Below are 24,281 nucleotides of genomic sequence, written 5' to 3'. Positions count from 1 at the left end.
AATTCTGGGACTGAAAGACAGTCTTATTAAGATGTCAATTCTCCCCAAAATTGATTTATAGATTCGAGGCAATCCCAATTGAATTCCCAGAATACTCTTTTGATAGATAATGACAAGCTGAATCTAAATTTTATATGGAAAGGCAAAATAACTGGAATAGCCCAAACTGAAGAAGACCAAAGTTGGACAATTCTCCTACCCTATTTCAAGACTTACTACAGACTTCATCAAGACAGCGTGGTATTGGTGAAAGGATAGATCAATGGAGCAGAAGATCAATAGAGCCACACAGATGTAGTCAACTGATTTTTGACAAAGGTGCAAATACTATTCAATGAAGAAAGGATAATCTTTTCAAAAATGGTGCTGGAGAAATTGGATATCCGTATAAGAAAACATTAATTCCAACCCATACCTCACACCTTATCCTAAAATTAACTCAAAATGGATCATTGAGCTAAGTATAAAACATAAAACTATAAATCTTCTAGAAGAAAATATAGGAGAAAATGAACATGACATTGTTTTTGACAATGAATTTTTATATGATGACCAAAAGCAAAATCCATAAAAGAGAAAAATAATAAATCAGCCTTTTTCAGAATTAACAGCTTTTGCCCTACAAAAGACACTGCTAAGAGAATGAAAGGACAAGCCACAGACTCGGAGAAAACATTTGCATATTACATACTGAATAAAGGATTTTTATCCCAAATATGCGAAAATTGCTATAATTACTTTTTTATACTCATGTCTTCCCCTAGGGGCTGTGAGCTCCTTAGGGCAGGAATCATATATCTTTGTTTCACTATTGTCTGCATATAATAGGCATTCTTTAAATAATTGTTGCGTGAATACATGAGTAAACTAATGAGTGAGTAGATAATGGATGAGCAGTGAGTAGTTCCTAGGAGAGTTGAAGAAGCAAAGGACTTGGGCCTGTGTTAAAAAGTGTGAACCTGTGCAGTCACTACCTATTTCACTCCATTTACTAAACTAGGGTACTAGTAGACTTTTACAGACTGAAAAGAATTTTACCCACTTAGAAGTTCAATTCATTCGACTTTCATTGAGCTGTACAATGTGTCAGGAACTTCCACATGAGTCTGTCATAGCATACATATCTGCTATGAAACGGCCAGATTTCAAAGGAAAGATAGAAAATGGCCATAATTCAGTAGGCACAAAGGTGAGCCATGGGCAGGAGTCAAAAGGAGGATTGGCTAGCTGGGAATGGGGTGGAGGGGAAGATTGTGCCAGGGAAACCTCCTAGAGGTGACCCCAAATGGAACACTGTCTTATAAGAATGAGTAGGATTTTGGCTAAGTGTCACCCTAGAGGCAAAGTGTGAGCAAGTTGAAGGAGCAGCGCATACAGGGGCTCCAAAGTGCAATTGGGGCTGGGCGGGAGTGCTGCACATAGTCTGTCATAGAGCACAGGTTTCCCTTTCTGCGTGTACAACAGGATCATCTGAAGGGCTTCTGAGAATGGTGGTGCCTGGGCCCCATCCCCTGAAATTCTGATGCAGCAAATCTGGTGTGGGACCCAAAGAACAGCTGGGCTGCCAGAGGTAGCTGAGAGGGGTCGGGCTGCCAGATAAAATACAGGATATGCAGTTGAATTTCAGTTTCAAATAAAAAAAGATTAATTTTTTAGTATAAGTATGTCTGAACTATTGCAGGGGACATATGTATGCTAAAAAGTTATTTGTTGTTTACCTGGAATTTAAAGTTATTTTTATTTACTGAATCTGGCAACTCTCTGTAGGGGTGACAGAACAAGGCCATGGGGGATCTCTTCTCCCATAGAAAGATTTTAAACTGGGGGTGACTTGACCAGACTTGCAACTGGTGAATGGATTGGATGGAGGGAAGCAGAAAGTTCTATACCGAATTCAGCCCCCAGCCCAGAGTACTTGTTCAATAAATGTTGGCTGATTGAATGAAATGTTTTTAATAAAGCAAGATTTAGATAACAAGGCAAGAGGTGCCCCCGTGACACTGTATAACTGGGGGAAACAAAGGTAAGGGAAAGAAGAGATGTAATTCAGGACAGAGTAAGGGAAATCCAGGAAGACTTCCTGGGGAAGGGGTGACATTTAGGAATCAAATTGATTGCCATGCCTGGAGCAGGTTTTGGTTGGGAAGGCTACATGGAAAGAAGTAAATCATTACACATTCAGCATCTCCTGTTTAAGCAGACAGAAGCTCCACTATCCACTAGGAAAGAGAACAGTTGACTAAATTTACAATTTAGAAAGTATTTGTTTGTTACTCCCACTAATCACAGACTGCATACACTCTTTCCTCCCCCCCACCCCCTGCCGGAAGCCGGGAATGGGCACCCTAACCTTGTAAGGACCCTCTTGGTACACCACTCAATCTACCTTCCCCATTTTGCAGGTGAAAAGACTGAGCCCCAGAGGGCAGAAGTAAACAGTCAAGGTCACAAAAGCAATAGGGTAAAAATGACCAGAACTTGAGGATCTCATAACAACCATAAGAGTTGCACCAAATAGTCCTCGTAGTATCGGAGGTAAGGTAAGTGGGCCCACAGTGAATAAGAAGATAACACATTTCATATTGGAGTTCTTTGCAACAAAAACCTCGGTATAATAAAGAGATTCAGACACCAGACAATGGCCTCTGTAGTATCAGAAAATAAATTAAGTAACTGAATTCTAGTTCCCAATACATGTTGGCTGACTGGAGTGACACATTTTTAAGACAGAGAGATTGAGAGAGCGAGGTAAGAGATATCCCTGCAGCAGCATGAGATTGTAAACTAAAGTTCAGAGAAAGAATGGATGTGGTTCACAGCAGGGTAAGGGAAGCCAGGAAGACTTCCTGGAGGAGGCAGGCTTCCTGCAGTGATGGTGGTCTGCTGGAATGTTCCAGGCTAAGGGAGAGTCAAACTGTGTTCAGTACTTCCCTGGGCAAGTCAGAATGGGCTTCAGGGATTTGTTATCATAAGATCTGGCCTGGGCAGAATGAAAATACACAGTATGAACCAAAGAGAATTTCACCCAAACAATCAGTGACATTTTAAAAAACTTTCACTTCAAACTCTGGACACAGGTACTTACCATTCCAAACCACAAAATGGCCGTTACCGTACAAAAGGCCCCGTAGTAACAAGCCATGGCACGCTGGCTAGACTCGTAAAGGCCAAAGAATGCTTCTCCTGGGCTCCTTCCCAGACGAGGAGACAGCAGCCTGGGGACGGAGTCCACAAAGGAGCTGGTTGGTAGAGGCTGGGTGAAGAAAAGCAGAAGTCTGTGCAGGTGCGAGAGGGCGGTCAGCACCAGGACGCCAGCCAGCTGCAGGGGGAGAAAAACCCACCACCGTTCACCTTCTTGGCACCACACCTCACAGAGCAGAATGCTCATTTGTGGATGCTAAATGCTTATCAATAATGCAAAGCTTGGAGCCTGGGTTTTTGGAACCATCTCAGTCAGGCTTTCCCTGCTTCTTGCCTCACCCTCTGGGAACACCTGGGCCAGCTCGCCAAGCTCAGGCTCCCTCCTCTACGGGAAGTGCTGTTCCTGCCCAGTTCCACGGGTCGGTCGGACTCCAGCCTCTCCTCATCGCCTCTGAAGAGTCTTCCCTCTGTCTTGGACAATCAGCTGCCACCACCTTCTCCCTGCCCGTTGGGATTCTGTGCTTGCTTTGCTGGACTTTCTGCTCTGGGGGACCACAATTGCCACAAGGGCAGCAGCTTTGTCATCTGCTCTCTGTCCGTAGCCCCTAGCAAGGGCTCAGTAAAATAAACCACTTAATAAATGGCAGGAAGGCCAATTTTGAGTTAAATTTAGTTCAGATAAGTTTCATTGTCTTCCTGGTCATTGTAACAGACTGAGAACCAGACTTGGGATCTGAGAGGTTGTATTTCAGACCCTGTGTATTTTGCTCACGCAATTCACTCAAACAAGTACCGATGACAAAGAGTATTTTCTCCACTCGGATGGCAGACCATTGTCAGTCGTTCCAGGTCTATGCGTGTCAGCGTAGGGCCAACCATCAGGATGCCCTCCTGGGCCCCCAACCAAGGTGCCACAGCCACCCAACCCTTTCCCATACAGGTCCCAGCTGATCTCCCATTTGCATTTTCTGCACCCAAAGATTTTCCTACCAAATATACTGGAACTCATTTTAGTATTACTTACTGTACAGGTGGAATCATGGCATTAGTGGAAATCACAAGAAAGAAAACACAATCCATAAGTCCATTATCTGAACAAATCAAGCTGTTTTGTTTCTCTCTCCATATGCATTCATGATATTTGAACAGTTAGAACTCTGCTACTTAATTTGGACATCATTTATATTCTGGGGTTTCTTTCTTAACAGGAAAGCATATTTACACATTGCTAAGTGGTCTTAATAACAGCCAGTTTAAGAGTTAGATATTCCATATATACATAATCTCTAAGCTCACCAATACCAGGCACATGTTACCAATGTAGTCTATGGTTTGGTAACTGGCCCATGGTTGGTGGGTTGGCAAGGGCAGAGCCAGGATTTGGGTCCAGGTTTCTCTGACTCCAAAGCCTGCTCTTTCTCCCCAGGTTTGCTGAGACTGTTCCTCCAAGGCCAAGGTGAGCAGGGTTTGGGGAACACGTTCCCTGGAGCAGGCGAGCTGGGCCTGGTGTCCTCTGTCCTATGGACTCCGAGAGCGAGACCCTCTCCTAACTCAGGCCTTTCTCCAAGCTGGGACCAGATCAGAATAAGTGATACTCCAGTTGACTTTGTCAGGGCCACAAGCTGACCTCTGGCCTCTTGTGTTTTGATCCTGAGACCGGCCTTTGGGGCCAGCCCCAGATGGAGCAATGCTCTGCAGCATAAGGCCAGCATGCCTTGGAGGCAGTGAGCTATAGACGAGAGGACATGGACTTCAGAGGCAGGTGTTCCTGCGAACCCATGCCCACAGGTAAGCGTCTGCTCCCTAATAGTTACGTCACTAACCTCTTTAAAAGAACAATAGCAGCCCACAGATTGGTTGTGACAATTGAGCAATATATAAGAGACTCCATGGACAATTCCTAGCACTTAAAGAAGCTCAGTAGATGGAAATTATTATTCAAAACAATAATACTAGCTATGGGGAAGTACAACACAGAGCAAGTGTTTAGTAAATTATGGTTATTGTTATTATGACCATAATTTATTATATAAATATTAATATCAATGATCTAAAACCACTCTGTAATGGGTTGGGAGGCTGGAGTTCTAGACGGTTGCTTCACCTTGAGAGAAGTGTGTTTTCCCCTTGAGAAAGGGATAGTTACAGAAATTATACTAATTTATGGTTTATTAGGGAAGTAACTGGATGAAGAGGAGATTTCTTACCCCTGGTGCAATAATGCTGGAGATTAAACGGTGAATTGTCAAAGAGCAAGAAGCCATTGTTTTTCGAAGGCCAAGAAGATAAATGCATTTGAACATCCAGAGGAATAAAAGGATTCCTTGGAGCCACCGTGTCCTCTGAGACAGAAGAACATAACAATTTAGTGGGTCACTCAATGACAAGAAGGCACATGGACATATTTGCACCTGTAAGCCATGCAGAAGGCAGAGTCTGCAATGACTACTGACTGGACTAGACTGTCATACAAACCAGGACTCTCCAAGCTACAGAAGGTGGGAGCTATCTTTAGAGGAGAATGGGTCACCAGTAGGACTAATTATAAATTATAATGCATTTTTAGAAAGACCAGGTCTGAATTCTAGCCTCGCCATTTTTATAAAGAACAGGATTGGATTCAGGCTGAGGCATTTCCCCTCTCTGAGCCTGAGCTCGTGGTACCAGCATAGAGGCTGGGACTTGGAGGAAATCTTCAGTGCACTGTGAGTCCCTCCCTTCCCTTTACAGTTACAGAATATTTTGCAGGTTGAAAATACTTTCCATGTATTTGTATGTATTTAATCCTCATAAAATGTAGAAGTACTCCCATTTGATAGCTATGGATTCTAGAGCTCGGATAAACAAGATGACCAGATGGATGTTGCACGGCTCGTTACGTGGTGGGCCCGAGGTTCAAACCTAGGCCTTGTGGACACCATATTTGGCACGTTCATCCTCTCTGCAACAAGGGCTCAATAAGGCCTCTCATGTTCCTACAAGGGGTTTCATTGGGAAAGGATGTTTGGGCGTTGATCTCATCTATTCTTGTCAAGATCCTATGTTAAAGAGAAAGAATAAAAGCTGAACATCTTAAAATCCACATGGCCAAAGGATCAAGGATTTTTTTTTCTGTTTGATTGATACGTGTTTTTTTTCTTAATTAATTGGTACAAGGTCAACAATGACCTCTGACAACCGAAAACCAGTTTGAAGCCGTGAGTGGCTCCCACTCTTCTGGTTCCATTTAAATAGCAGAGAACTGGGCTCTAACCCATGCCATCCAGGAGAAACGGATGCCAGCCTCAGGTGTCATTTTAACTTATCTAGTAGCTACATTAAAAAGTTTTATTTTATAATATATTTTATTTGACTTTGTCTATAATATCATTTCAACATGTACGTGATAGAAAAACTATTGAGATATTTTACATTCTTAATTTCCCTACTAGGTTAATGAAATGCAGCAAGTATGTTACACTTATGGCACATCTCAATTTGGACTTGTGGCATTTCGAGTGCTCAGTGGCCAAAGGTGGCTTGTGGTCCCTGTACTGGACAGCACAGCTGTAAACTCTCTGAATACAGAGTGGAAAGGAACCCTTTTCCTATCTACACTGATTTGGGAGGTGAAATAAAGGCCTCTTAATTATTATTATTATAACTGCTCTTTATAGAACTTCTATCGTGTGGCAAGCTCAAGTATACACACACACGCACATATGCAATCAAATCCTAACAAAACCCTGCAAGTTATGTATTATGGTCTTGGCTTATTAAGACTTGACCAAAGGCACATGGCTGATGAGGAGTTGGGATTGAATCTTAGATCTGCTGACCCCAAAGCCTGTGCCTTTCTACTTCAACATGCTCCCAGGCCTTGCTCAAATGTATAGCTCTCTAACCCCATCTGCTAAATTCCATCTTTAGAGAAGCATTCATTTTAGGCTTGAAGATGTCTCCTTCTTCCAGGACCTGGAATGCAGCTTAAGAGTAAGTTAAAGCCAATTCCCTCTAACTCTCTCTTCATGGGACTTGCTTGACAAATTGCATGGGAGGTTCCCACAGAAGCAGGAGTCAGGAGGGAAAGCTGCAGTGTGGGCAGAGTGACCTACAAGGATGTATGAAGGTGCTCAGGGGACAGTGTTGTGTAGTCTGCACATCTGGGGTCTGCTCCTGAACATATGATAGTGCAGCACAGAAAGAGACGGGGTCAGGTTCTGTCCAGAGTCCTCCGGGGCCACAGTGTGGCCATCTCCTCTGAGGTATTCCCACTGGCTTATAGTCAGCGCTCAGGGATGTGGCTTCCTAGTCCCCAGAGACAGGGGCCAGATTCTAACTGCTCCTGATTAGATGTGTTGCAGGACCTTAGGCACACTGCTTAATCTTTCTGGGCATCATTCTCCTCAATTGTAAAATGGGTGGAATCCTTGCACCTGTTTCTTTAGTAGGTTGTGTAGCTTAACATACCCATATATATATAAAATTTACAGCAGTGCCTGCCACTGGGCCTGGCATACAATACTTGTTAGCTCTTACTCAGAAGCTAATTAACGAAACAGAAATTAGTGCCTGGGCTAGAAGAAGGGAGAAGAGGGAATCTCCCCAGACAAGTTTTTCTGGCAGTGTCGAGAACATGTTGTGAGAGACAGACATCAGTGGAAAAAAAGGATAATAAAAGGCAAATTCATTTCCCGAGGCCAGTCATCAGGAGGGGGCTGGAAATTTGTCAGGTGGGCATATTGATTGGATGAGGTTCACTTTTGCTTTGATCGGGATCCTACCAGAAAACATGCCCACAGCCCCTGAAAGGAACTGGGCTGTGAAGCTTTTCACCCTGCACATGCCATCCCCTTTCCAGAGGTCATGCAACCACTTTATCCATGACCCGTCATATTTCTCTTGTAAGAATGTGCACAGAGGAGAAAGCTGACCAGCAGCTGGTGTGGTCCGCTGAGTTAGAGCTAATGTTGGCATTGTCGCAGGCCAAGCCATGCACCAGCCACAACTATGTGGCAGTGGAAACCGTGGATGAGCTGAGAGATCTAGCTGGCACAAAGAGGGTTGACTATTGCAGACATGCTAATCAGGCTAGGAGAGTTGATGTTCCAGAGAGAAACATAAAAAAAATAAATAAATAAATAAATTATTAAACACCTACTCCTGGTGCTTGCAGGCTTGTGGGGGAAGACAGACAATAAGCATAAATAAAACATGGATTGTAGAAGCTTCTAGTAAGTATGATGGGGAGAGGGGATAGGAGGTAAGGGAGATGGGGCTTGTGCTGGTTTGGATGTTATGTCCCCCAAAATGCCATGTTCTTTAATACAGTCTCGTGGGGACAGACGTATAATGTTGATTAGGTTGGAACCTATTGAATGTTTCCATGGAGATGTGACTCAATCAACTGTGGGTGAGACCTTTGATCAGATAACTTTCATTTGATTAGATAACAAAATAAACCCCCTTTTATAAAAGCTAATCCATTTCTGGTGTTTTGCATAATGGCAGCATTAGCAAACCAGAACAGGGGGCCTCAAGGAGAAGGTGATAGTCTGTGGAGATGTGAGGACAGCAGAAAGGATAAGCAGATAGATGCCTGCCTGATTTTGTGCCCAGTTCTTGGATCCCTGAAACCCTGCTGTGCTTCTTTACATGAGCTCAGAGGAAAGCTGACCATGCAGTTTATCTTCAGAGCTCTGTGCTTGTACAGGCCCCTACCAACCCTGGGATGCCTCTAGCAATATGCTCTAAGGTTGCAGTTTTAGTAAGATTTGCCTAAGTAAGATCTATGTGTATTCTTTTTCTTAAAGAGTGCCTTCCTGTTTGAAAGGCTTTAGGTCCCACAAACCGGAAGCCCTGTTTGGGTTCCCTCTGAGCTCTTGTTTCTTCCCCCTTGGGCTAGTGGGTTTCTGTTGCTTGCAGTGAAATGATCTTAGCCAAGAAGAAGGGACATGCATACAAATGCTGAACCAAGTTATGGTGATTCAGCTTTGGCGGAGGAAGCAAAGGAGTACGGTGGACCAAGGGCTTCACCCCACTTGGGTCTCCCCAGAGGGCAGTGGAGAGAGCTGGGTCATGAGTGGAGATTGCAGAACAAAGTGAGAGGGAGGCTGAGGGGAGGTGAGGATGGAGGCAGCAGGGTAAGGAGGAAGCAGGGACGTCATCCAGGAGCAAGCTGGAGCTAGGTGAGAAAGGCCTGAAGCTGGAGGAGAATTTGTTTCCATGCATCCTTCAGGTGAGCTTTTTCTAGGTGCTTCTGGGACCCAACCCAGCCCAGGAGGTATGTGAGGTCATATACTGGGCTTATGGGGTGGCCCTGGGGCTCTGACACCTTCCCACTGTGTAGAAAAGGGAGAACCCAAGGGATGAGATGGGCAGCACAGCAAGGAAGCTGAGTAAGTGGGCTCAACCTCCATACATCAACTCAAAGGCAGATGTATGGGCAGCCCGGCCCACTATTTGGTCCAAGCATCCTCCCAAATTTGGAACCCTCTCCTTACCATGGGATCCCTCAGCAGGGCTCGCCCGGTCCCGGTCTGTGCTTTTGCACTGCTCCTAACAGCAGAGACCTCCTTGTCTTTCCTCGCCCACTCCATGCATGAATTCCCATCTGAATCATGGAGCATGAACTTGGAACTTCTCCCCATGGTGGGACCTAGACCTTTGCCAGATCCCCCATCTAATCATTTGTAAAGTCCTACCTCCAGGACTGCTCTCAGAATGCAGCGAGAAAACAGACATGAGATGCCTACACAAGTGAATGCCAGTCTCCTTCCTTCATGCTGAATTAAAATCTGCTTCCCTATAACCTCCGGTTTTTAGCAATGCCATGTTCTTGAGTTCTATGCCATACAGACTATACGTCCTTCTAGCTTCCAAGCATGTCCTAAGGCTCCAAGGCCCTTTGTTGCCTGGTGACCGTTATCTGAGAGCACAGAGCATCAGTGCTCAATGTAAAACGAATCCATCACCTCACACTTCTATAACTTGCATGACGTTTCCCTTTGGCCAGGAGCACAGTATAATGGCTCCTGTTTTTGTGGTGCTGATCACCTTGCCATACCTGATTCCATGACGCAATAAGACTGAGGTCCATAAATACTCGAAAAAGTCCTTTACGGATCTGGTCCATGGCTTCCCCAGAAAGAACAACGAGATAACTGGAGGCTGTGCAGTAAGCAAGGCCCATTCCAACCACAGAGAGCTGAAACATTAAATAGAAAAGGGTCCATTCAGATAAGCCCCTACCTTGGCAACCCACATGACTTGGTTTGCAAATTAATGGCACAGATGCTAAAGAGACTCTTTCTTTAGAAGGCTGCTCTGGAATTAACACTACAGAAGGAGAAAGCTGCAAGAGCATAGGAATTAGCTAGTGTATAATCAATTCCCCACCAAAATTATTTTTTTCTTTTCAAATAAAAGTAAATTATCGCTATTACTTCCCTTGAAAAAATGACCTTAAGAGAGGCTACCTCCAGCCAGTTGCTGGGTTTTCGCCAGTAGTTGAGGATGCCCTCCTCAGTCATAAGGTAGAGATGAAACCAGACGTGGATCAGGTTGAGTGCCAGGAAAACCAGCTGATGGAGAGAAGATAAACAAACAAAAATACTGATAAATTATCTTTTTGAGGTCTAAACTTCGGGCTAGCTCTCGTGCCACTCAGCTTTTGAATGGCAAATATACAAGTTAATTTCTTGCTTGCTACTTGGAGTTTGATAATGAACATGCTGTTCAGGAGGCACTTGGGCAACCTGGTACCTCTTCATGCACCAAGCATTCCCAGATCCCCACTCTGTGTCTGGTGTGAGGGAGACAAATGGACTCACGCTGGTCCATGCACTCATGGAAACCAAGGGGTGGGGACATCATACACTGCCCATGGGCTCCTGACCATGCCCGTCCCTTCCAGTCCTTCCTCTGCATTGCTCAAAAGAATAAGTGTGTGAGTGTGTGTATGTGGAGTGTGTGTGTGTGCATGATTGCATATGTGTGTGTACTTATGTGTGTGCACAAACATGTGTGCCTGTGTGTGCATGCACGTGTGCATACGAATATTATCAGTTTCCCTGCCAAATGAGACCTTTAAAGGCTCCTATACAAGGAATTTCTTAAAGTCCTGTTTGTGTAGTTCTGTCACTATTGATGAGTTACCAATTCATTCCTTCATTCATTACTTCATTCAAAACAACAACAACAAAAAAGCAATAATGCCTCATAAAAGTAGGAACTAAAATACATCGGAGGTCAAGGCAGCCCTGTAGAGCTCTTGTTGACCCTCTGAGTTAACATTTTCAAGCTAGACACACCTCTTTAGGGATCACACTCTCGTTGGGGAGATTAGTGTTAGTAAAAATTGACATTGATTTCAAAACAAAGAAAGGAAAAGCAATTAATGAGTGCCAATTATGTATCAGGCACTTCCCCCGAGCCTCACTTTCCTTATGAATACAAGAATGGTAATAACTGCTTCACAGAAGAACTTAAATGAGACAATGTACATGGAAAGTGCTTTGTAAACCACACAACGCTGTAGTCTATCACAAACAAACTCACCTGCACGTGACATTCTGACCTCTCTCCTGCAACTCCTACCCTGTACTAAAGCATTCGGGGGCTCTTTGATGATCACTAAACCCAAAGTGGAATTTTATTCTGGCTTTATGAGCAATTGCACTAAATCAGCAGGGAGTGCTATACTTTGCTTTCCATTTTCTTGGGGGTTATGCATACTGTCCCCCACAGGCCCACAATATGAAGAAGCAACATAAAAAGGGGAGAACTCATTTTTCAGTGGAAAATGCAAAGGTGTTAAAAAGCATTGCCTGTGCCCAGCCAGACTGGAGCCTGAGGAAAAGGGAAAATCGGTCATTCTCTTCCTACCTTTATTGAAAATGTGGGTATTTTGTTCTTGTGGATTTTCCTCATTAATTTAGATTTGTAAAAATATTGCATTCAAATATTATTTACTCTACTACTGAGTTCTGTGGTGCCTCCTACAGTTTGCGCCTGAGGCGACTAACACACTCACCTCTCTCTAACCCAGACCCTGCCAAAGAACTCATTCTCCCAGCTTCTCCTTCCTTCCCCAACCTACCCCACAGCACTGAGCCTACATGCACAGCCTTGACTTTCACTATCACTGAGCAAGCCACGGAGTCTGAAATCCCAGCAGTTTTGCTCTTTTCACTCTTAAGGCAAAGTGTTTCCCACCTCCTTCTTCTATGTATCTGAGCTAAACTGGCATCAAGTTTTTGCGCTTCAGATGCAGGAAAAAGAAAATCAGAAAATAAAAACCCAAGAAAAAGTTTAGAATGGTTTCCGGTGCTCCTGATGTTCCAGTGAAGCTATGTGAGCATTTTCCATCTTACCAAGACGCGTGGGAAGGAGCGAGAGCTCATCATTCCCGTCCTCCTGAGATGAAGTCTACACATCAGAATAGCTCTGTCGTGGCACTTGCCGTGGATATGGCGATTGATCCCCCCACTTGGGGTCTTTCTCATCTTGTGCCCCAAGACCTCACAAAACCCCTGCCCCTGACGGGAACACGACGGGTAGGGTGCTAGCCCTATGTGGTGGGGGGCTCCCAGCCCCTGGACTGAACCCTGATGGCCCTGTGCCCCGCAAGGATCCCAAGGAGCTGGCCTGTACTCACCTCAGGGAACACGTGGGGGTACCTCAGGGCCGAGTCACTGTGGAAGACGCCGAATGTCTCCACCACAGAGGAGGGGAGGAGACCCCCGGTGGGCAGGATCTCCGCCCTCAGGCACACGCTGCTGAAGCTTCGGGTTGGAGGGTTATAGAGGGCAAAGTGCACTGCCACGGCCCCGGTGCCTCTGTCCACCCATCTGCTGGCCCTTAGGTGGGCCAGGGCCATGCGGGCTTGGGACCTGCAGAGCAGCAGGGGTCAGAGGAGTCAAAGGGGCCAGGCTTTGAAATCCTCAAAAGTATCCCACCGGCAGGCCCCACACTGGGAATGCCTAATGCAGGCATTCTTAAGGAAAAACAACCGCTGGGCTTCAAAGGGCTGGACAGATGGGCCTTTCTGTACCTTACTGACTCCACTCAATGGCCCCTTGTCTCTCTTTCCGTGCCGTCTCTCAGGGTGGGACACACTAGGCAGGAGGGGGCACTGGAGGTGGGGGAGGGGACTCCCATTTTATCACTGGTGAAACGTGAGGGAGAGATTCCTAATCTGTCACCGCCAAGGACACCAAGAAACGATTTTTAACAATCTGTATTTAGTAACAATGATATAATTTCCTTTTAAAAAATATTACCCAAAGGCAGACATTACTATAACAGCCATCAGCGTTCCCTGTCAATCTAAGACAATCCATATTGCATGGTATTAGTATGTATTGGTGAATGATCCTGATCAATTGCAAAGGCGTGTGTGCCCACAGTAAGCCAGGGAGGCAGGAAATGGGAAATTGTGTGATTTTCACTGGCTAGGGAGCAGGCTGCCTGGCTTCAAATCGTAGCTGCAACTTTGGGGCACTTTCACTCCCTGAGTGTCAATTTCTGCATCTGAACAATGTGGTACAAAAGTCATACTTGACCACACCATAGAACCATGTGGGGAGCTCACGAGGTAATATGAAGGCAAGGCTTACCACAAAGCCAGCACACAGTAAATGTCCACTATGTTCCACGACCTCTGGACGTTCTAGCATGAAATTAATCATTTTTGAAAGAATGTTCTGCTTTGTCCTTTCCTATGCACTTTGAGTCTGAAGACCTGAGTTTGAATTTTACCACACCGGAGCTGTTGGATCTTGAGCAAGCTACTTTCCTACTCTTTAAGGATAATGACAAGGCTTGCTGTAGCTCCCTGGAGCCTCTGCTTCCATCACCTTGGATGGGATGCCTGCCTCCTGGGTCTGCTCGGTGTTGCACGTGGCTGCAGAGATGACCAGTAGGTCCAGCCAGCTCCCCTGTGACGACAGAGATGAGCCCACCCTGATGAACGCCGAAATCTCTGAAAACACTGACCTTGTTCTGCCCAGAATCAGCGCACCATCCTCCCTCTCCCTGCAGCCCCCACCATCTCCCGGGGTCACATTTTGGTTCTCTGGGTCTATCCTGGAGACTTGGGGGCTACATGCAGAAAGAAAGTCTTCAGTAAGAGCTGATGATGGGCTGGGAAGCTGGAAAAGAAACCATCAGTCAGAGGAAGAAACAGATCCAAATTTCAAAAGTGCACCCTGCATGCTGGGTTTCCAAACCCTGGCTGCACATGGGCCCATGCAGTATGCCAAAGCATAGCACCCTAGTTCCCTTGAAGGTCCTGCTCCGAGGACCCTCCCACAGTTTTGGCTAGAAAAAGGCTCCACCCACTCAGTGGCTAGATCCTGAGGTGTCCAACAGCCCGTGGCTCAGAAAATCTAGAGATTTTCTCACTTTGGGAGAGAATATGGGAAAATACCCATCTTAGGGCAGCCCCCACCCCTCAGAAATTGTTATGTGACTATTCTACTTTTAGCATTTAAAAATATTCTGGGTTTGTATAGAAGGCTCAGTCTCTAAAAGACCAGAGAATGAACTCCCTAAATTTGAAGCAGAATGTCAAAGATGGGAAGAGGCTTTGGGAAAGGGAAAAGGAAAACAAGGCAAAAGCTCTGGGCTGTCCTCAATCCCAGCACGGGCACATTACATCAGCCAAATTCTCAGAGAAGATTAAAAAGATCTACTGGTTTCCTGCTCAAATGTCTCCTAAACTTTTCCAATTCAGTTTATTTTTAGAGGAACAAAAGACAGTATCTTACCTTGAGTACACTATTAGGAGAAGCTTTTTGCTGTTTAACTACTGAAGTGCCTATTAGATAGAATTTCCCTCCAAGAGCTAGAGACTAAAAGAAGAAAAAAAAAATTAATGGTTGAATGTATTGTAAACTTGAAACATCATCATCTTAAAGTTTCCTTGAGAACTTGGGAGAAGCCTTGCCTCTTTCCGGAAGTTTCTGTGACGCCCTGGTCTTAGCCGTCTGCTGCCCCTCCATTCCATGGGACTCCATGTGCTCTCCTTCTCCCAGAATTTTGCAAACTGACCTAGAGCCTTCTGTTTACTTGCCTTTTTTCCCCGTTAGCCTGAGGAGCTCCTGTGGACCTCCCATAGTGCCTTGTAGCTTGGGCTTGGCAAGTACATGAACCTGGAGGTCTGGTACAGCTAAGGCGAGTGTAGTGGGACTGGGCAAGAGGGCTGTGGATAGCGTAAGGGCAAGGATGCCCTGCTGGCCACAGGTGCCTACGGCGGAGAGCCCTGTCCTAGGATCTACATACTGTTGCACTTAATGCAGTTTTGACTATTTCACCCCAATCGCAATATTGCCTTGCTGAGAGGATACTATCGCAAAGAGGAAAGTGGGAAACCTACCTGAGACCCCCGCATGTCGGCTTGAGAAGGATTCTCCCAGTACAGGCTGTCCAGCAACGTGGTCAGACTCCAGTCCCACCAATCATCCACGCTGCTCAGGCCACTGAAGGAGTTTCTGGCATTTCTCAAGGCAAGAACAAAAACCAAAAACCAATCTTCATAAAAGGTCAGAAACAAAAGCACTGACAAGAACAATTAAAAGCATGAATAATCATGCTTTCTTCCTGTCAATTTTTCTCTAATTCTAATTAAACAAGACGCTTCTCAGGGACTATGTAGGAATGCAAGGCAATGCCATCTGTGGTCTGAGGTACAAAACCCCACCACTCATTTTGCTCCTTGGTAGCAGAGTGGATAAAGCACTCATTCAGTCACTCACTCACCCATTTACTCAACAAACATGATTGTGCTAGGCACAACTCTAAGCACCAGGAAACAGAAAAATCAAATCCCTGCCTTTGTGTGGGGAGATGAGCAATCAATAAGATAGATAAGTAAAAAATAATATATGTATTGTGTTAGCAATAAATGTCAAGGGGGAAGTATAAGCAGGAAAGACAGACAGGAAAGTGGTGGGATGGACAGGTTGAAATTTTAGTTGAAGGAGCCAGGGAATGCTTCAACAGATGGCGATGTTTCAGCAAAGACCTGTGGGCAATGAGGGGGCTAGGCTTAAGGACATCTGGGGGAGGGCATTCCAGGCCCAGAGGACAGCCAGGAAAGTGGTAGAAGGAGGCGGCTCTGGGTCAAAACATTCAAAATACAAATCCTTTCTCTGTCACTTACTGCCTACTGAGCATGACAATAGCATTTTTAACCTCTCTTTCCTTGGCACCACTGCAAAAAAAAAGGACAATAACAACAACAAACAACAAAATCCTGCTGCCCAAGATGGCCGTGAGCACTAGATAGAAGGCAGAGATAAAATGCTATATTCGCATACAGTAGAAGTCAACAAAGTTAGTCTATTTGCTTTCCAATTAACTTATGTAATACACTTATTAGATTTCTGTTTCACTTTTCCACCAAGGAACTAATTTAAGGAAGCACTGAAGTAATTGCAAGCTAACAAACTTTATTATTTTAGCTTACTCTAACAATGCAATAAGTCCTTACGCACAGGCCAATGCTACATATACTTCGCTCCGAGCTGCAGCCGAAGGTAAAAAAGGAAATGTAGTATAAGGCCTGGAATTAAGGTCCTATATTCTATGCTGACTCACTATCTAGTACAACTGGGAGGGCCTCAAGTTCCCCTCCCCCTCTGCTCCAGTAGACAGGGTCCCCAGCCGAACAACCCTCTCTATCACACAGACCAAGCACAAAGCCTCTTATCCTTGAGTAGTGGGCTTCAGGGCAGAATTATTCCAAGAAACCAACCCCATGGGAGCCAGGGGCTACCTCGTCCTCTTGTTCCTACAAAGTCTGCAGCCCACAACCCCTGGCCGTTCACTCCTTCCTGCATGGAGTGTGCTGTCTTCCTCCCCGGGGCTGTGGGTCTGTGTGACTGATAACCTGCATCCACCCCAGCTGCCCAGTGTTGGTGTCACATGTTTGATCAGTTCCTATCCCTCCCTCACCAACAGGGAGACTAGGAGGTGATCAAAACAGGACCAATGAACGATTCCTCAGTGCAAAGTATCTCTCAGTTAAATCTCCTTGGACATCCTCACAGCCATTGGACAACTGGTGCGGTGTGACTATTCACCCCAGACTCCCTCCATGCAAAGGGGGGACGGAAATGCCTCTCAGGGAGAGTCTTATTGATGAGGGTGATAAGTTAGAAAAGGACATAAACTGAAGTCACCCAAGGACATACAATTTTAACTGGCCTGCTTGTTCCCACAAAGAATGGACCGACTACAGCAAGTTCTTCAAATTATGGCCGTCAATTTGCTCTAGACTTGAGAGCAAGGTTGGGTATAGGAAGTAGGGCCATCGTTCGGTTTTATCCAGCTTTTGGGAGTCAACTGCGCTCACCTCCTCGCAACTCTAAGCTCAGTGATGTTGCAATAAGCAGACAGGACTCTGCAAATATTCATACATCCAGTCAGAGGAAGGCAAAGGATGAGCAGAGAGAAACAACACAAAGGAAGAGCCAGAGCAAGAGGAGGAGAGAGAATGTGGGAATGGAGGGCGGGGAAGGGAGAAGAGAGAGGTTAAAGGAAGATGGTGAATTTTTCACAGAAAAGAATCATCTGTTCTGAAAATCATCTGCTCTGAAAATGTCTGTCCCATTTGACAGACAAACTGATTTCAGATTTGTAGACCAATATGCTCTGTATTCTGTGTGTTTTTTTGAAAAATAGTATTATAGACATTTAAAGTCATGTTGAGTTCTCACAGCTTTTTGGGGAAAAAAAATTATCATTTCTTGACACTTGCTCCCCAGGTGAGATAAGATTAAAGAAACTAAGTCAAAAACACAATGAGCTCCAGAGACAAAAAAATCCACACCCAGACTGTATCCATTTCACACCTCATTCTCAACAAACTTGAAGTGCATGGTGGGAGCCAAACAATTCAAGAAGATTCTGGTCTTGTCTGGCCTAATTAGAGTAATTAAATAAATTGGCCCCACAAAACTACCTAAGCAAGCAAATGACCAAATCAACAGTTACTGTTCATTTATGGTACTTGGATAGAGCACCTCCATCATTTATTGATGCTTTATCTGGTGTTTTATTTTTGGAGGCTTTTTTTGTTTGTTTGACTTGGACTTTCATGAAGACTTTATTGACTTTAGAACCACGTAAATAAAAAAAACTTGAATACGAAGGAATCCAATAACATGATACTTTTTTTTTTTAGTAAGACATAAGAAATCAAGTAGCCCAACTCCCCTGCTTTAAAGATCAGGATACAAAAGGCTCAGAGTCAAAGGACCTGCCCTAAGTCACTTGGCAACCAAATGAGAGCTAGAACCCCAGTCCCTGACTTCTGTTTCATCTGTTTACCCACTGCTGTGCTTTGGCTCTTCTCTCTGGGGTACCAGCAAATGCTAAACTCTCAAACTCTGCTGATGTTTCAGGATTATATACTGGGGAGGGGATGGAAAGGGAGGGGGAGGATCCAATTAAAATATTCCGTTACAGATCAGAATATATAAACATCTCTCAGAGCAGCCAGAGGTTGTGAGGTCCTTGCATTGTTGTGGAAAGCTTGAGGTCCAGACACCCCAACGCAAGTCAACCTTTGAGTCATTAAACTGAACACACTGGCTGTAGATGAACACGAGATTGCTCACAGATATTCTCTCAGCTGTAATATTTCTGATTTTAATATCGAAAGGAAAAAAATCAGATGAGAAATATATCAAATAATGCTGAGTTATGAAATGTGAGAGAGAAAATAAACCAACAAGAACTGGGAATTTTTCATGTTTTAGATTCCCATTTCCAGACACTACCAAAATTGTCACTTTGTTTTGCTTACAGCACCACCTACTGGCACAGGTGCTGCACAGACGGGACAGGAGAGTTAGTCATCGATAACAAATAACTGGAATTTCTACAAATGGGGAGGCAGAAATCAACTAATTTCACTACTACAACATTCGTCAATAAGAAGTTGGATGACTGACTTATGGAGAGCAAAATTCATTTAGCTGGGACATCCAGGCTAAAAAGTTAATATGCCTTTAATAATAGATAAAATTGACTGGATTTGCCAGCCATCCACAAAAAATAATTTACATCAATTTGAATCACTCAAAGGCAATACATTCATAGAAAAGCTTCAGGAATGTGTTCTCAAATATTCTTCAGAGATAGAGAACATAAACTGTGGTGAGTACTGAACTCTTATTTTCCTCCACTGAAACCACAGTAAAGAACCAGTATTAATTCATATCATGGTCTCCAGAATTCAAAGCCAAACCTCCTTGAAAGAACTATAAGACTGAGTATTTTTGGCAGGTACAAAGAAAAGTCTGACCACTGATTTAATAACAACTTTTCAATAAAACAAGGAATGCTAACCTAAATGCAAACACCAATTATAACATATATCCCAATTTCAGAAATGTTGCAACATGGAAAAGACACATTTTAGAACTGAAGAAATAGGTCACCTCTGGGTGGTAGTGTTATGGAGATTTTTCTGCTTTATGTTTTTCAGTTCTTTCTACGTTTACCTACAATGAACATCTACTATTTTAAAAAGTAGCAAGAAACAAATGAATAATTGAGAAAATGTGAGAAGTTGAGAAGGTATATTAGTTTGAAGCTAACTAATCAGTTACGTATCCTGAAAAGGCCATGCTCTTTTAATCCATTCCTGTGGGTGCAGACCTATTATGGGTAGGTTATTTTGATTAGGTTGTTTGACTTGAGATGTGACCTGCCTCATTCAAGGTGGGTCTTAATTCCCTTACTGGAGTCCTTTTTGAGAGGATAAAATGCAGAAAAAGATATAGAAGCTGAGAGATGAAAGTAAGAGAAGCTGAGAGTCAAGGACACACCCATGGAAGCTGAGAGAGGCAGCCACTGAAGCAACGAAACCCAGGAGAGAAGGACAATCAGACACTGCCACGTGCCTTCCCTTGTGACAGAGGAGTCCGAGATGCCAGCAGCCTGTCTTCAGAGAAGGTATTGTCCTGTTGATGCCTTAATCTGGACATTTTCACAGACTTAGAACTGTAAACTTGTAAGCTAATAAATCCCCATTGTAAAAGCCAACCCATTTCTGGTATATTGCATTCCAGCAGGTTTAGCAAACCATAACAGAAGGTATTACAAATTGTAGAAATTTGGATGTCATCATGAATTGCAACAATATCCTTTGATTGAAGAACTCAAATGTCTTCAGCACAAAAGAAATTGCAATACCCTGTTTTGGCCTGTCATCTAGGTACCCAGACCTTAAAGTGCCTTAAAATTTCATTGTTTCACTATTTACCAGGTTAAGATGCTATGAACGTGTCCCAAGCACCCATGTCTAAGAATTGATTTGATGACCTTTCCTGTATTTCTTATCAGAGGAGAAGAAGAGGCTCCAGCTATTGCAACTTGCTGTGGGATCTGAATGAAGAACTTCCTCTGGGCCCCAAAGGTGCAAAAGCAAAATGGACAGAGGGCATGGATTAGATGGTTTCCAGTGTCCCTTTGTCTCTGACACTCTCTATATTAAAGACAAATTTGGCTTGCTCAAAGAAACAAAGTCAAGTCAACCTTTTCCTGGAACCCTGGCTGTGGGACTTCCCGGTGGGCATACTCTGTCATGATTAAGGTCACTCACCTGCAATGGCCCAGACCTAGAACAGCCCATCAAATCTTCCTACCTTGTAAATTCATTCCTGATAGCTTGATTGACAGAGTGCTCATCCTGGGAGAACTTCCCATATATTATAAACAGTAGCAGAAGCAGCATAAGGATGCTCCATAAAATGTCTCTATAAGAAAGAAATTTAAAAAATTACATCCTTGTAGACCCATGTGATTACAGTTGTTTCACTCAACAAATCATATTTAATGGAAGTGGACTTTTAAATCCCTGGGAGGAAAGACATTCTGAAAGAATTTATGTAAGCTGTGAATTATGTGTTGAGGTTTATTTTTTTGCATATCAACAGCCAATTTTCCCAGCACCGTTTGTTGAAAAGTCTATCCTTTCTGCCTTGAATTGTCTTCGTGCCTTTGCCAAAGATCAGTTGACTATTCAAAATAAAGAAGTTTAAGAAAAAAATCAGTGGACTATATTTGTGTGGGTCTATATTCTTTTCCATTGATCTAAGTGTTTATCCATTCACCAATACCATATTCTCTTGATTACTCTAACTTAATAGTAAATCTTGAGCCTGAGTCCTCCAAATTTCTTCTTTTTCAGAATTTGTTTTGGTCATTAAAACTTTAGAATCATCTTGTTGATTCTATTTTTAAAAGCTTGCTGGGTTTTTTATGAGATTGCACTGAATCAATAGATCAAATTAGAAAGAACTAATGTAACAATATCAGGTCTTCCAATTCATGAACACAATATAGTGCTCCAGTATTTAGATCTTCTTGCATTAATGTTTTGCAGTATTAAGCTAATAGATCCTGTGCATATTTTCTGAGATTTATATCTAAGAACTATTTTCAAAGGTATTAAGTCTTTTAATTCCATTAGTTCATTTCTAGTACATAGCAACACAAATGACTTTTATATATAGATCTTGTATCCTGTAAACTTGCTAAATTCACTTACTAGTTGTAGGAGATTTTTGTGGATTCATTGAGATTTTCTGCATAAACGAATAATGTCATCTGCCAAAAAATACTATTTAATTTCTTTCTTTTAAATCCTCTTGTCTTTTATTATTTTTTCTTGTCTATTATGCTAGCTAGGACTTCTAGTATGATGTGGAATAGAAATGGTGAGCAAGGGCATCCTTGCCTTGTTCCCTATCTAAAAAGCATTCAGTGTCTTGCCATTAAATATGATGTTAAGTGTAGTGTTTTCATTGACACCCTTTATTAGGGTAAGAAAGCACCCTTCTATTTCTAGCTTGCTGAAAGTTTTTTTTCTTTTAATGAATGGATGTCGAATTTTATCAAATGTTTTTTCTGCATCTGTTTAGATGATATGATTTTTCTTATTTAGTCTTTTAAGATGATTAATAATTAGTTTTCTTCTTACATTCTTTTAATCTACAGGTAGCATCTCCATCTCTTTTTGGCTTCCTTGCAATTTATTTGTTGAGGAAACTGGTTCTTTGTGTTATAGAGTTTCACACAGACTGGATTTTGCCGATTGCTTCCCAATAGAGTTATTTAATGTATTCCTACCGTAAACTAGAATTTGGTACACACACACACAAAACTTGATCAGATTGGACTTTTTTGGCTACATTGCCTCATAGGAAGTAGAGTAGTTTTCCATCTGGAGACACAAAATGTCTGGTTTTTTTTCTCTCTCTCTCTCTTTTTATGATGGCAGCTATTAAAGATCAATTTCTATATTCATTCATTCATTAAAGGTTACAGTCAATTACATTTTTTAGTGTGTTCATAAACTCATGGCTTTAAATATACTTGATGTGCTTCAATCCATTACAGTTAATAGTTTTGATTTGATGTCAAATTACCCCATCTTTGACAAATGTAGCCTCTTCCAACTGGCTTCGGAGTCCTTTAGCCATGACTCTAGGTTGTATTTAATTGCTTCCTTGCTTAAGAAATGTTCCAGGCTTATCTTGAACATTTTCTGCCCCAGACCTCCAGTCAGGAATTCTAAGGATTTCTGGTTCTTTTTCATGGAAGATGGTATTTGCAGACCAGTATCTGGGTTCTAGGGGTGTTCATAGCTCCAGTGTTGAATCCAGACCTTTTTTGGAGGTGGGTAAAACTAGAAAAAAATATACTTTTTCCTTAATAAACAAACACAATTTCGTTCTTCCATTTTCAATTCAAATACAGGACACAGGTTTTTAACTTAACTTGTTTTGAACTCAAATCTGTCCCTCCTTTTTCCACACCAAGAATTTCAGTTTTTAAGGACAGCAGGAATAACACAATAAAAAATCACATAATTCCTCATTTGCTTTATCCCACAATGACTCAACAATCAGAATAAAGATACTCCACCAACAGTATGATTAGTGAGAACAGTTTTGGTATCTTTTTTTTTTTTTTTTTTTTGCATTCTTTTCTGCCTCCAGAGACTAGGCTTGTAAGTCAAATTTTTAATTTTAATATAAATCTTTTAAAATACTATTTCCTTTTTTCCCCCTAAAAGTTACTGCTGGGGAAGTCAAGGGACATGACCAGAGGATCATCCCCCAGGCCTGGCCGACCCCACCTCCTTTTTTGTCATGTGCAGATGTTTCCATTCTGCAGACCAGGGCAGATGAAAGGTCTAATGGAAAGGCCTGCCTTTACCTTAAACCCCAAATGAGGAACAAGCAGCCCCAGCTGTTTAACAGGGCGGGAACTCTCAGTGGCAGGGGGCCATCCCCTGGGTTGTACAGATACCCAGCCCTCTGGCCACACAGATTTGTCTCTCCTCTCCCATGGGAAGAGGGGCATGAGGAGCTGCCATCCACCAACCCTGACCCGAGCAGTTGGCATCCCTGGGAAATAGCCATGATGGGCTCTCTGCCCGTGCTCTTTTGGACCCTTTGTGCTGTGCAAGTAAGAAAGCACTCATTTGCTCAAAGTCTGTCGTGCCTGAGCCTGAGTTCCCATGATGCGCCATTCAGCAGCTCCCTTCACAGTTAACTATTTTCTAAAATTGTATGGTTTATCTTTCCTTTGTTAAATTTACTATAAGCAGTTACTATACATTTATGTTCATATCCTCCTTTGTTAATTGGCAGTACACAGAGCACATTTCTCTCACTTAAGTCCTGAAGCGCTCTCCCTAGTAATCTGTACAGACGGTTCTCATTCTTTGTTATAGGTGGACCCTACTCCGCTGTGTTCCAGTCTCCTCCTGAAAGACATCTGGGTTGTTTCCAGGCTTTTCCTATTAGAAAGGATCTTGCGGTGAATGAATTGCCTTGTGTATGTGTCTTCTCCTGTTTTTGTGAATGTGTCTTGGAAGAGATTCTGACAAGTGGGAATGCTGGACAAAAAGATAAATGCATCTATCATTGTGTGAGAGATTTCCAAATACCCCCCAGGGGGTTCCTACCATTTTATTTTATACTAGCATTGTATCACAGGTTCTCTTTTCCATAGCCTCACCAACAGAGCATGAGATCAAATTTTTGGATTTTGGCAGTTTTATAGTGATTCTCTTATTACAAGTGGGAGTGTTATTTGCATTTTTTTTCTTTTTCTTTCTGTAAACTGTCTGTTCA

The 24,281-nt window shown here is 43.2% G+C and overlaps 1 protein-coding gene across 1 annotated transcript in view; it reads right to left on the bottom strand.

Moving 5' to 3' along the window:
* The window catches only part of PKD1L1 (polycystin 1 like 1, transient receptor potential channel interacting), a 201,059-nt gene that overhangs the window by 35,580 nt on the left and 141,198 nt on the right, over nucleotides 1–24,281 (bottom strand). The window contains exons 42-50 of the mRNA XM_037837205.1: nucleotides 20,781–20,891; nucleotides 15,500–15,623; nucleotides 14,892–14,975; nucleotides 14,119–14,273; nucleotides 12,779–13,013; nucleotides 10,599–10,703; nucleotides 10,187–10,327; nucleotides 5,349–5,483; nucleotides 3,086–3,319 (exon numbers count right to left, since the gene is read on the bottom strand). Coding sequence (XP_037693133.1) covers nucleotides 3,086–3,319; nucleotides 5,349–5,483; nucleotides 10,187–10,327; nucleotides 10,599–10,703; nucleotides 12,779–13,013; nucleotides 14,119–14,273; nucleotides 14,892–14,975; nucleotides 15,500–15,623; nucleotides 20,781–20,891 — 1,324 coding nt within the window. The remainder of the gene's footprint in view (nucleotides 1–3,085; nucleotides 3,320–5,348; nucleotides 5,484–10,186; nucleotides 10,328–10,598; nucleotides 10,704–12,778; nucleotides 13,014–14,118; nucleotides 14,274–14,891; nucleotides 14,976–15,499; nucleotides 15,624–20,780; nucleotides 20,892–24,281) is intronic.

The sequence above is a fragment of the Choloepus didactylus genome, chromosome 5 (genome assembly GCF_015220235.1).
Source record: "Choloepus didactylus isolate mChoDid1 chromosome 5, mChoDid1.pri, whole genome shotgun sequence".
NCBI classification, from domain to species: Eukaryota; Metazoa; Chordata; class Mammalia; order Pilosa; family Megalonychidae; genus Choloepus; species Choloepus didactylus.
This window is presented reverse-complemented; position numbering and strand designations above follow the sequence as displayed.